General features: G+C 31.5%; 1 protein-coding gene across 2 annotated transcripts; it reads right to left on the bottom strand.

Moving 5' to 3' along the window:
• Positions 1-910: 910 nt before the first annotated feature.
• Positions 911-3,355, bottom strand: LOC105630917 (putative WRKY transcription factor 7). Of its 2 annotated transcripts, XM_020678087.3 has the most exons (3): positions 2,338-3,347; positions 2,108-2,233; positions 911-2,013 (listed from the first exon to the last, which is right to left on the bottom strand). In XM_020678087.3, exons 1-3 carry the CDS (start codon positions 3,093-3,095, stop codon positions 1,848-1,850), a joined length of 1,050 nt encoding a protein of 349 aa, XP_020533746.1. In that variant the 5' UTR covers positions 3,096-3,347; the 3' UTR covers positions 911-1,847. The 2 variants fall into 2 exon arrangements, with proteins under 2 accessions (XP_020533746.1, XP_089582238.1); XM_089726112.1 differs by lacking the exon at positions 911-2,013 and having other exon boundaries at positions 2,104-2,233; positions 2,338-3,355.
• Between the last annotated feature and the right edge of the window lie 8,449 nt (positions 3,356-11,804).

The raw sequence follows: 11,804 nt of genomic DNA on the forward strand, positions 1-11,804 counted from the left end.
GCATTTCATGAGTTTAGAAATGGTTAAAAGGGCAGTAAGAGCTGGCCTCCAACAGAAACAGAATCCAAGTAATTAATTAATATATGTGTATTTGTGGAATAAAAATCCAAGTAATGGAGGGAAGTTATTCGGTGAAGAACAATAACTCGTCTTCTTTCTGAAAAAAAGTCAAATGCTATCTCACCAATACCTAATTATGATAAATTATCTTCAATTGATATATACTTGAACACAGTGAGGATTGAAATATTGACTGATAGCATCCAGTTTTTGAATACTAGTCCGTCTCATACTTGATTTTTACCCCAAAAAATTAAGCTCCATATATCCAGTAAAAATTGTAATCTACAGCTGCTCAACTACATTTTGGTGTTTACCTATTTGTAATTTGACTTTATTATTCCAATTAAGAGTATAAAGGAAAAATAGAAGAAATATTTCAATATGTAAAATAATTTGTTGAAAATATTTTCATGGAAAATATTTTTTTAATATTGAAAATAAAAAAATATTTTTCAAATGATTTATTTTCTGTTGCTTGATTGTAATATTGAAAATTAGTTAAAAATATTGAAAAGTATTTATCTCATAAGCCATAAAAAATATTAACAATGATAGAAATTTTATAATTTAAAAATTTTATTCTTAAATATGAAAATAATACAAAAAAATATAAATTTTATAAATTGTGATTAGTGCAGTGACTATAATGATTAATAAATTAAAAAAATATAAATTTATAAAGTTTGTCGATGTCTAAAAAATATTTTAATTTCTCAAAAACGAGATGTTTTTTCTTTAAAAAAGGATGTAATTTTCCTTCGACCAGAAAAATATTTTCCGTTGTCTTATCTTTCTGAATGTCCCAAACAACGAAAAATTATAAAAAATAGAATTACCTTATCCTTCATTTGGGAAATAGAAATGAGATTATTATGCAAAAACAAAGTCTCATTTAATGAGAGAGATTTCAAATTGCCCCACACAAATTACAGAACAACAGCACAGCAATTACCCTGTAACTGCTAAAAAAACAATAGAAAGAGGAGTGCAGTGACATTAAAGTTTCAAACCCATTGAAAATAAATAAATGGGCAAAAAACAAAAAAAAAAAAGAAAAAAGTGGGGTACAATTATCATAACCATGACCGACCACTTTGACTTTGCGTTGTATTCCCCAATTTAGATGGATCACATATGTACTGTACTCTCGTCAAAAGTCGCACTATCAGATTTCTTTAGATTCTCCACGAAGCCCAAATCCAACCGTTCAAATTCAATCAACATACCCTATTGCCCTACTGTAGGGAATAGGGATCAGTAGGTCAGCATTGACGTCTCCTCCTCAATCAAACATATGCCCTTCCGTTTCATTCTTCCAGAAAAATATTTTGCAAATGGAAAACGGAACAATTTCAAGTGGGCAACCTTGCAAGATCCACCACCACCATATACAATATAATATTTTTATATATATAATGCACCAATTCTAGTGACAAGTATGAGAGCATCCAAAAAAATTTAAAATTTAAAATTTAAAAATTAAAAAAAAAAAAAAAAAAAAAAAACTCCACTACTCAGCATGATTCAACTCCACCAAATCCACAACATCTACTCTTTTCTAACCTTTTTCTTTTTTTTCTTTTTTTCTTTTTTTTTACCATTTCTAAACAAAGTATTCAAGGAGAAAAGGAGAGGACAAAATATAGGAATCCTATATTTTCTTCTTAGGCACCTAACGTGCCCACTAAGCCCACTCCTCGTTGACTATCTGAGGATTTAATATCATGCACGGCTGTGATTAAACTAGGTACGAACGTTTCTCAGCCCTTCGATGAGTTGACTTTTTAGGATGATGATTCCACTACTCGAACGGCGGGTGCATCGTTGATAGAGTGTGAGTGATTGTGATCACCTTCGTAGGTGACGATCAGCATCATCGAATCATCTAGAGCTCTCTCCACATGTTTGCGAGCTGGGCATCCTCTCATGCTACTGCACTTGTAATATCCCCTAAACAAATTGAAACACGATTAAATTAATATCAATCTCCGTTGAGTTATGGTGAATCGTCGTCCAAACAGATTTTCAGTTTAACTCAATTCACCTTGGATGAGGGGAGCCTTTGATTGGCTTTTGACCGTATTTTCTCCAGGAATACTCATCGGGTGGAATATCAGCCATCTTATTGCTAATTGCCGGAACTCTAATTACTCTCTTCACTCTAGATTTCCTGTTTAATTAACAAAAATACACTTGTTTAAGATCGCAATTTCAAAACCAAACTATCGTCGAGTAATAAAAACTTGTAATAAATTGATTGTTTAGATGCCAAACCTTTTCTTGGAGCAATGGCAGCGGCCAGAAGAGGAGCCGCACTTGAGAGCAGCGTCATCCATGGAACTACACTTTCTTTTGAGGGAAGTTGATGATAAAGGAGGTTTACCGACAGTGGGTTGGGCGAATTGAAATCCAGAGGACATAGAGCGCTGTACACTATCGGTTTCCCCTGTTAAAGAAGACATAAAAGAAGTAGCGGCAGAGATTGAAGGTGAATTAGAGAAATTGATAGAAGAAGGCATCTCGTTCCTCTCTGAAAACCCATTCTTTGTCACCAAAAGAGGCTTTGCCTGCTGATTGTGATTATTAGGCAAAGGAGGTAGACGATGAACTGGGGTCGGTTGGTAAACTTTAAAAGCAGAAACTTGCTCTGTTTGCTGAGAATTAATAGGTCGAACAGAAGGCCCTGGATCTTGAACCTGCTGCTGCGGGAGCTGGGGAGCAGAAGCAGTAGAAACGGGGGCCCTTCGAAATCGGGCGTGGCCGGTTCGATTGGTCCGACCCAGAAGAGAAATAACTTTCTTGAAGCTGTTGACGGCTGCATCTGTAACAGCCATAATATCATCTGAACCAGAAGGATTATTAGATGATAACTCAGGGTAATACTGCTGCTGTTGCGGTTGATTTTGTTTGAGCAATTTTATGACCTCCTCAACATTCTGGATCCCAGCAGTCGCAGCTTCCCTTACAGCACTTTCTTGCATTTTAGCTGCAAAACTATCAGCAGAATAACCCATCATCAATTCCACAGCCATCTCGTCACCAACATCCAAGATATGTAACTGTAATCTCACAATAGAAAGAGAGAGAGAGACACACAGAATATATAGTAGGAAGGGCTAATAGAAATGGAATAAGATTCAAGAGAGCGAACTTGAAACAGAAGAAAAAGAAAAAGAGAAGCAAAAGAGGAATGTGAAAGATGGCGATAAAAAGGAGGAAGGAGAAGGAAAGGATTCGAGTCAAAACTGATGCCCTCTCATTGAAACCACCTCGGTCACTGACATGCCCCCTTCTGTATTCCTTGCCGTCAAAGGCTTTAGCAAATGGGTACAATCCACGTGGTGAATTTTGTCAGGATATTGACCGCCTCTCTATTTGTGGGGCCCCGGGAGGAGATAGGAACCGGTTGGAGACCGTGTAAAAAAAATGATGGAAGACAGAGATAAGGTCAAAAGGGTTGTGAATAGCCGTTGGATTTGCGACTCTGTAAAATCGGGGAGAGAAAGAAACAAACAAGCTGTGGTTGGAGACAGTGAGGTAGAGTTGACCTTTAACTGCTTTTAATGCAAAAATAAATTTAAAAGAAAAAAAGTTGTATGTAAATATAGTATACTAATTAGAGGTAAGGAAAGAGAGCGTGGGACCCACTGGGTTCCTCTTTAACAGGACAATATTAGCTACGTCAAAGCCTCAGCCCTCGAGTCACATGGGATTCTTTCGTTCTTCAGCGGCAATTGGCTAACCATTTTTCTTTTTGGGCCGTAGAAGAATTTTTTCTTTTTTTTAAATCCAATTTTTAAAATTTTTTACCGTTGATAAATGAAAATTCAACGTTAGGAATAGGATATGTTGCTGGAGTTGAAAGTGGTAATAAAGAGGGTCCACAGGCATGGACCTATGGGCTATGGGTTGGATGCTCTAACAAACAAGTGGACATTTGACAAAGCTTTCGTGTCATTGACAAAGTTGTGGAATAGTACTAAAACAAAGACAAATAAAGCAACCAAACCACAAAAAAGGTAAAGTAATCTGTGCACTACCATTAAAGTCAAACTTTTTTTTATTAGTCTTGATTATTAACAACTACTACTATTAGTTGATCCCTATGTTGTGAAATAAAATTTTCTGAGTAATATTTTAAAAATTTTAATTAAATAATCATTCATAAGAATTCTGGAATTATGAAATAAAAAAAAATAATTAATTAAAATGGCAGCAAATCACGAACAATCAAATTAAGCAATAATTTAACAATACCCCTAAGAAATCTATAAAATAACAAAATAAAACACAAGAAGCACATTAAGTAACAGTTAAAATTTTAGGGGCATTATAGACATTCTAAAAGTTACATCTGTGAATAGTAAACTTAAAAATAAATATACATACGGACAAAGCTAACCAAATATATATACGTGTACATGTATTTATTTATTTGAAATCGCCTGATATTTACATTTTTATTGACATTCCAACCATAGCTGGGAATAATTTAAAAGGATTAATCACGGGAATTGCATTAGCTATAATATTTTTTCTGAATTAAAAATATAATGTAGTAGTGGTGGGTTACAGAGTTAGAGTGCATGGCATGAAGTGTGAATCTCGATCGAACAAACACATGGGAAAGAAAGAAAAAGACTAATACGACCATATACAAGACCCAAGACTTTGCATGAGAAGATAACAGAGAGAAGCGAATAGAAAAATGAAATTAGATGACGTGAAATCTTGGAAATCTTTGACATATGTATAATAATAAAAATAATAATGATGGGTTTTTGAATGGCAACAAAACGAAGAAAAAAATATATATATAATGGGTTTGGCACAATCATATAACACAGAGTCAACCTCCATTTACAAATCTAGCTTTTAACACCCTCCCACGCCCACTAGCTCCATCAACCCTTTATATTTTATTTATTAATCTTCTCTGTTTCATGTTAAAACTTAAAAATGAAAGGTCACTGTAATTCAGTAAACACCGCATACAGTAAGAGATGAACTTTGAAAGTTTCAGAAACTGTTGTTCGAAGGACAAAATTAGCTCTGTAACCAAACAGACTAATCAGAAAAGAATGAAAAAATCCACTAGAAAATGAAAACTCTTACCTCAGTTTTTCTGAAAGAGAAGAGCACATTGTTGGGGTTGCGGACATTATTTGAAAATTGAAATCGACAGAAGGACGGAGTCCAAGTTGTCACAGTGAGGCTGAGCGTTGATAACTAAAAAGATGATTAAAAAAACTGCAAATAACAAAGAGCAAGTGGGGCTGGGAAGGAGACTTAGGAGAGAATCAAGACAGTGAAAATGGAAAAACGTGTAGCTCATTCGGAGAATTTTGAGTACACGTGTCTCTCACAGTTTGTCGTTTACTCAATATAGAATTACCGTCGGATTTTCAATCCAATTTATGAGAAATTCAGGGAGTTGATAACTAAGTGTTATTGTGACTCCCTCCTTACATTTTAAGAGTCAAAAGGAAATTACTTCTCGGTCCTATTTATGTGCACAATTTTAAATTGCACAATAATTAAAAAAAATTAAATAATCTGAATTCTCCAAGTAGTAATGGTTAAAATTTGATTAAAATATGACTACTAATGAAAATAATTAATTTTTTATTAGTAAATAAGAATAAATCAAAAAAACACCTCTTCACAGTTTTTAAAATGAAAGTGAGAGATGAGCTAAAAAAATAAAAATTGCAAAATTTAAAATGTAACTGAAAAATATTAGTATTTTTCTTTCTTTTTTTTTTTTTTTTTTTTTTTTTTTTTGTTTTGAGGGAATAAGTTGGCTATTTATAACTTGCTAGGAACTTCGTAATTATTGGCAACAGATTAAGTTATCCTCACCTACCCCAACAAACATTATAATATCCACTTCATCTTTAATTATGAAGAAAAAAAAATTAAAAAATAACAATAAGAAAGATAAAAATAAAATTATAATAAATTTTTTTAAAATGATAAAAATAAGTAGAATAAAGAAAAGTAAAATGATGCTAGAGTACAAAATTTCCTTTAAAAAAAAAAAAGGCTTAATCAATTATAGAATTGGGAAATTTATGCTTTCAAGTAAACCATGGACTGTTATGGTAGTTCCGTAATTTATGAAATTATTATCGGAAAACTCATGTGGAGGCCCAATCAGGATAGACGGGCTTGGAAGAATTTTAGGTCCATTAAGATCCAAGGTTGATTTGGAAAGTTTTATATATTCAAGAAACACTTTTTTTGTTATTTTTGTGGATGGCATTTTGAACCTTTTTACTTATAATATACATAAAAACAGTTAGTTAAAGCAATTAATTTGAATGAAACTTGAATTCTTATTAATATTAATGATTGAAGAAATAAAATCAAAAGGATTTCTATTTTGCGTATTAGATGAAATGAGCGGATTAGAATTAGCATTATTCTATGAGATCTGATAGAAAGAAATATACTATCTATTTTTATTTTTCTAGTTGTATGTATAAAGATATAGGGGTGATTTTGAACTTTTTTTTCCAAATTTAAATTATAAACAATGACATTGTAGTTTATATTCAATGATAATGTATAGGGGAATTGTCTCAAAAAATCTGAAAATGTTCCGTAATTTTTAGTGACGAATTCACGTATTTTGAAGACCCTTCTATTAAAAAAAAAAAAATTCTTCTAGAGAGAAAAGCATTGCATTTCCCAATAGGCCCATTTTAAATAAGTTTTTGAATAGTGAAGAAGTGGGCTGGACTTGTTATTGGGTCTATTTCAAAATTCATAGTCCCAATCTCAGCGTCTGTCTCACTCCTGCGTATTTCCGGCCTCTCAATTCAGATAGATGACTGTGCGGTCTCCACCACATGATGCTTTTAAGTGTATCCTTTTACAAATTCCAAATATCCAATTCCATGCATTTGAACTTTTTTTTTTTTTTTTTTTTTAAAAAAAGGGCATGCATTTGAATTTAATACTTATTAGTTTTTTTTATTTTTTATTTAATCATAGGAGGTACAAAATATGAAAAAATATTATGGACCACATGCTAGGAAACAACCCTCTCGATTGAATAGCTATAATCGAACTCGTGATAATTTTTATGACGACAATAATCAAAGTCGAAACTTTTCCTTTTACATATTCTCTCGGTAGATATGAAACGACCAACCTCGATAATAGTTATATGTAGATTTCACTTATTAATATTTATTTTTTAAATTCATATTCAGTTTAATTGTCCATAATGGGACTTTGTGTTCTAAAAAAAAAAAAATGGGACTTTGTGACTCAAAATAGCAAAGAATAATATGAATATTTACGTTATCATAAACATTATTAACACCAAAAGATTAATATTGAGAGTAAATAAAAGATGAGTATAAAAAGGGAAATTGTACTGGATGTTGGCTTGACTGTTCTGGTCTACCAGTGATGCAATAAATATCTTTTTAGGAGGATAAGGTTTTTGGACTCGCGAATGGTCGCCAACCGCCCTGTAACTTCCAACTTGAGTGATTGATTAGGTAAATTGCACCACTAAACTCTAAAATATCTGACATCAACCTATACGAATCTCCATATTTGCAGTTAAGCTCAAATCTCAATCACCGCTTATTCAATTTGCAAGTTCGGTAACATCCACGTCGGTTAATGAAATCAGTTCCTTTTTTTGTAAACTGTCACCGCTCTCAGACAAGATCAAGCGGGCCAATTCCTACTGCAAATTGGTCAATAACAAGAATCAAGTGGGGATAGGGTGGGGTCCGCAACTTCACCGGCCCACGGAACCCAAGAAGAGAACAATAGAGAATCTGCAGAAGCTTTTAATATAACCCACTTCAACGGAGGAGATACAGAACAGAACACAGTTCCATGTGAATCTGGACGTAGTTTGAGCTTAGATTTACAGGGATGGGCAAATGGCTCTGAAGCAGAGCTTCAACTGTTTTCGGATCTTTGATGATTCCACTTAATGGGCTGTGGGCCCGCTGCCCCCTCTACATGGCGGCTCATTTAGTGGGTTCGCAAGGGGTTCGATCCCATCATCCTCAGTCCCAGCCCTCACCCATACCTCGCTCTAATAGAAATTTCCTGCTCTTTTTATTTTTCTTCCATTGAGGTGATCTCAGCTCTTTTGAAGTAAGAAGAAGAGATTCAGTTTGGTTATAGGAATATACAGAAACAAATTTCTCAAAAAATAGAATAAAGTAAAAGAATATAGAAAGCATCAAGTTGCTTCTCATAATGGACCCATCTAGATGGAATCTTTGCCTCTATTGTGTTTGCGTCATTGGTAAATGTCTCTATCTCGAAATGATCTCAATCAAAGTTTTTGGAGATAAAGAATAAAATAATAATAATAATATGTTACCATATGATTAATTTCCCTGACATTATATACGTAAGAGAGAGTTAAAACATGTGTAAAATTTCATCCACCAACACTGATTTGATTATACAGAGATTAGCTGATGTCAGGTTAGATGCAATGCATGTAGTAACCACAGGCACTGCTTCCTCCTTTCCTCCACTTGAAGAAATTTTCATGCCAATAGACTGTTTTTTTAACTTTAAAACAAAATAAATAGTAAAAAAAATATTGTTTTTTAATTAATAATGACAATTAATTATCAACTCTCTCGAGTCCTCGACTGGTTTTAAATCCATATATGACAATGCTGTGAAAGCAACGTTAAGACCTCAAAGGTCATTGATGACATAACTTTGAAAGTTCAATATTGCCCCCCTTAAAATAAAATTCCAAGAAGGCTTCAAAAGTCAATAATATTAACTTAGCTCGTCTTGTATTGCCGCTACCATTTTCTTTATTCAAAATTTTGCATCAGTTTCCTTTCTGTCGTGAAAGGAACTGCTTATTGCAAATTTTTTCAACAGTTCCATTACCTACCTTTTGTTTCCCAATATTTGAGAAAGGAATTGTTAATCTAATTATGTAATTAGCGTGAAAATGGCTTAATTACTAATTACTAGAAAGAAAATAACTTAGGCAAGTACACTGCATGTACAACTTACTTAATGGCTAAGCTCAACGGACCGAAATAATATTGCGAGTTGCACAGTAGGACATCATTCCCTTTGAATAATATTCATTAAATTAGTGACAACTTTATGGTGAAGATGACTTAAATTCGAAATATCTCACTTCTTATATCTATAGATGAAGTAGAAAGACTAATCGTACCACAATAATAACGCTAAAAAGATTACATCAGTTTTTTTTTTGTCTATTCTTAACCAATAATAATGTTAAAAAGATTCAAAATCTGAAAGGAATCTATAATATGTTTTAAATGGCCCGTGAAATTCTTTTCAAGCCTTTTGATTTGATGCCTCACGTATGTCATTACCCCCAATTCCTTGTTTGCACGTAAGAAAAATTATGGAAAGTGAAGCTTTGCTAATATCTTCCTTACGGAAAGTAAAAAATCAAATTGAAATGAAAAAATATCAATTAAAAAATCATTTCGCATAATCATGTGGTATTAAATATAAAATTCAGTTTTTTTCCATTAAATAACTTGTAGGAAAATATTTTTTATAATTTTCCGTTGTTTAGGGCGTTCAGAAAAATAAGTGAATGAAAAATTTTTTTTGGTTAAAGAAAATTAAGTCATTTTTAAAGGAAATAACTTTCCATTTGAGAGTAATTTCGTAAATTGGCAAACCCTGTAAATTCATATTTTTTAATTTATTAATTATAATTATAATTACAGTTACTAATAACGATTTTTATCACCGGCGGCTTTCATTTTTTTTTTTTGCATTCTTTTAATATTTAACAATCAAAATTTTAAATTATAAAATTTCTATTATTATTATTATTTTTATAGTCTTATGAGATAAATATTTTAATATTTTTTACTAATTTTTAATATTGCAACCAAACAATAAAAAATAAGTCATTTAAAAAATATTTTTACTGAATTCCTTAGATTAGATCTTTCACTCTATACGATCATTTCCAAGTTAGATAATAACAAGAAAAAAAAAATATTAATCATTTAAAAACTATTTTTTTAATAAATTATTTTATGAAAATAAACTTAGAATAATTATGATTATGAATATATAATAGTTGGGTGAAAAGTGCCAAAGCCATAGTCTCAAGCAAAGTGAGAAAAGGGCTAAAAGGTCATTATATCTGTTAACTTGGAAGTGTGTGGGACAGAAAATGAAATTGCCTTGCTACGTGTCGAATACGAAAGAATATGAAATACAACCCATTAAACTTTTGTATTTTTATTTATTAATGTATTTGGCCCTTCAATCATAATATCAAACTCCAATTTTAAATAACCAAAAATCAATCAATATTTATAATATTGTCTCTGTCAAATAAGGTAGAGGGCAATAATTTCGTGCTGTGCATATATAATTACTATTCGTAAATTTACTAATCGATATGAGATGTTGGATCGGTAAAAAAAAAGGTGGAAGAAAAAAAAAAGTAAAATGGTTTTGCCTTAATATATATATTTTTTTAAAATAATAAAATTTAAATTCTGAAATATTACTATTCTATATTTTTATTTCCTTCCTATTTTCTATCGAAATTATTGATTTTTTTTTTTTTGAGAATAAAATTATTGATGTTAAAATGGAAATTACTCTCTTTCAAGTTTCAACTTCTTGTATGGGTCCCACTAATTGATAAAATAGCAGTCCCAGTCTTCAACTTGTTTTAGTTCTGTACGGCACCCACATAAAGAAAGGGTGACGTGGTCAATTCAGATTCCCACGTTATTTTAACGGCGATTTGCTTAGCAGAATATATGGAGCTGAGTGAAAAAATAAAAAATAAAAAGCTTTTTTTAGTATGACATAAGAAAATCATATATATAGGATATTTATAGTTTGATTAATTTTTTATAATATTAATTAATATCTTGTACTAATTTATTTTAGCAATTGCAGCCTTTGATCTATTTTTGTCAACGCCAACATTAAGCAGACCATCGCATCCTTAATCATTTTCAAATTACATTAATTATATTACTCTTAATTTAATATTAATTCTCTAAAAAAAATTATTAAACTGAAATAATAATTATTGATTATATATAAATAATAAACACGAAAAAAATATATTTATTATTTCTTAAAATTATAAATATAACAAGTATCATAAAATAAAAATAGTATATTATTGAAATCAAAATGAAGAACGTCAGAAATAAAATAGTAGAGGGTTACTATTCCACTCCATCCAACCAGTCATAAAAAAAAAAATTCACAAACTTCGAATAGAAACTACAACATAATTTATTAGACGGTAGAATGATGAAGGTCATAATTATTAACAAAAAGAAATTTTATAATACTAATTAATAAAATTAAAAAAATGACCACAATTATAAAAATAATTAAAATTCACGGTTTTTTTTTAAGATGAGCGAAGATTTTATATAGTAGAAAATCTAATCAACGGATGAGCAAGCACCAGTAGGCCTACTTGACAACTCGGTCGACAAATATGTGATGAAAGTGGAATTATATAAAATAAAATATATAAGATAAACATTGATATAATTAAAAAAATTGATGAAAACTGTGAAAAAGGTTTTTATCAGAAATTTTTGTAGTAATTTGGTCTTTTACCAACCTCAGTCAAAGTTTAACGCGCGTGGCAATCACCTCTTATTGCCACCGCTCCTAGTGTCGTGGGAATTGGTCTTTAGCCTCTGCTCTCCAACCAATCAAATCACGTCCATATGGTTGCTTTAGTCTGT

This window comes from Jatropha curcas, chromosome 9, assembly GCF_041381405.1.
Source record: "Jatropha curcas cultivar XTBG-Jc1 chromosome 9, XTBG_Jcur_1.0, whole genome shotgun sequence".
Lineage (NCBI taxonomy): Eukaryota > Viridiplantae > Streptophyta > Magnoliopsida > Malpighiales > Euphorbiaceae > Jatropha > Jatropha curcas.

Coding starts and splice junctions, on each gene's coding strand:
- LOC105630917 (XM_020678087.3), bottom strand. CDS start 3,095: ATGGCTGTGGAATTGATGATGGGTTATTCTGCTGATAGTTTTGCAGCT. Junction 2,234..2,337: donor TGCCATTGCTCCAAGAAAAG/GTTTGGCATCTA, acceptor TTAATTAAACAG/GAAATCTAGAGTGAAGAGAG. Junction 2,014..2,107: donor AAAGGCTCCCCTCATCCAAG/GTGAATTGAGTT, acceptor CAATTTGTTTAG/GGGATATTACAAGTGCAGTA.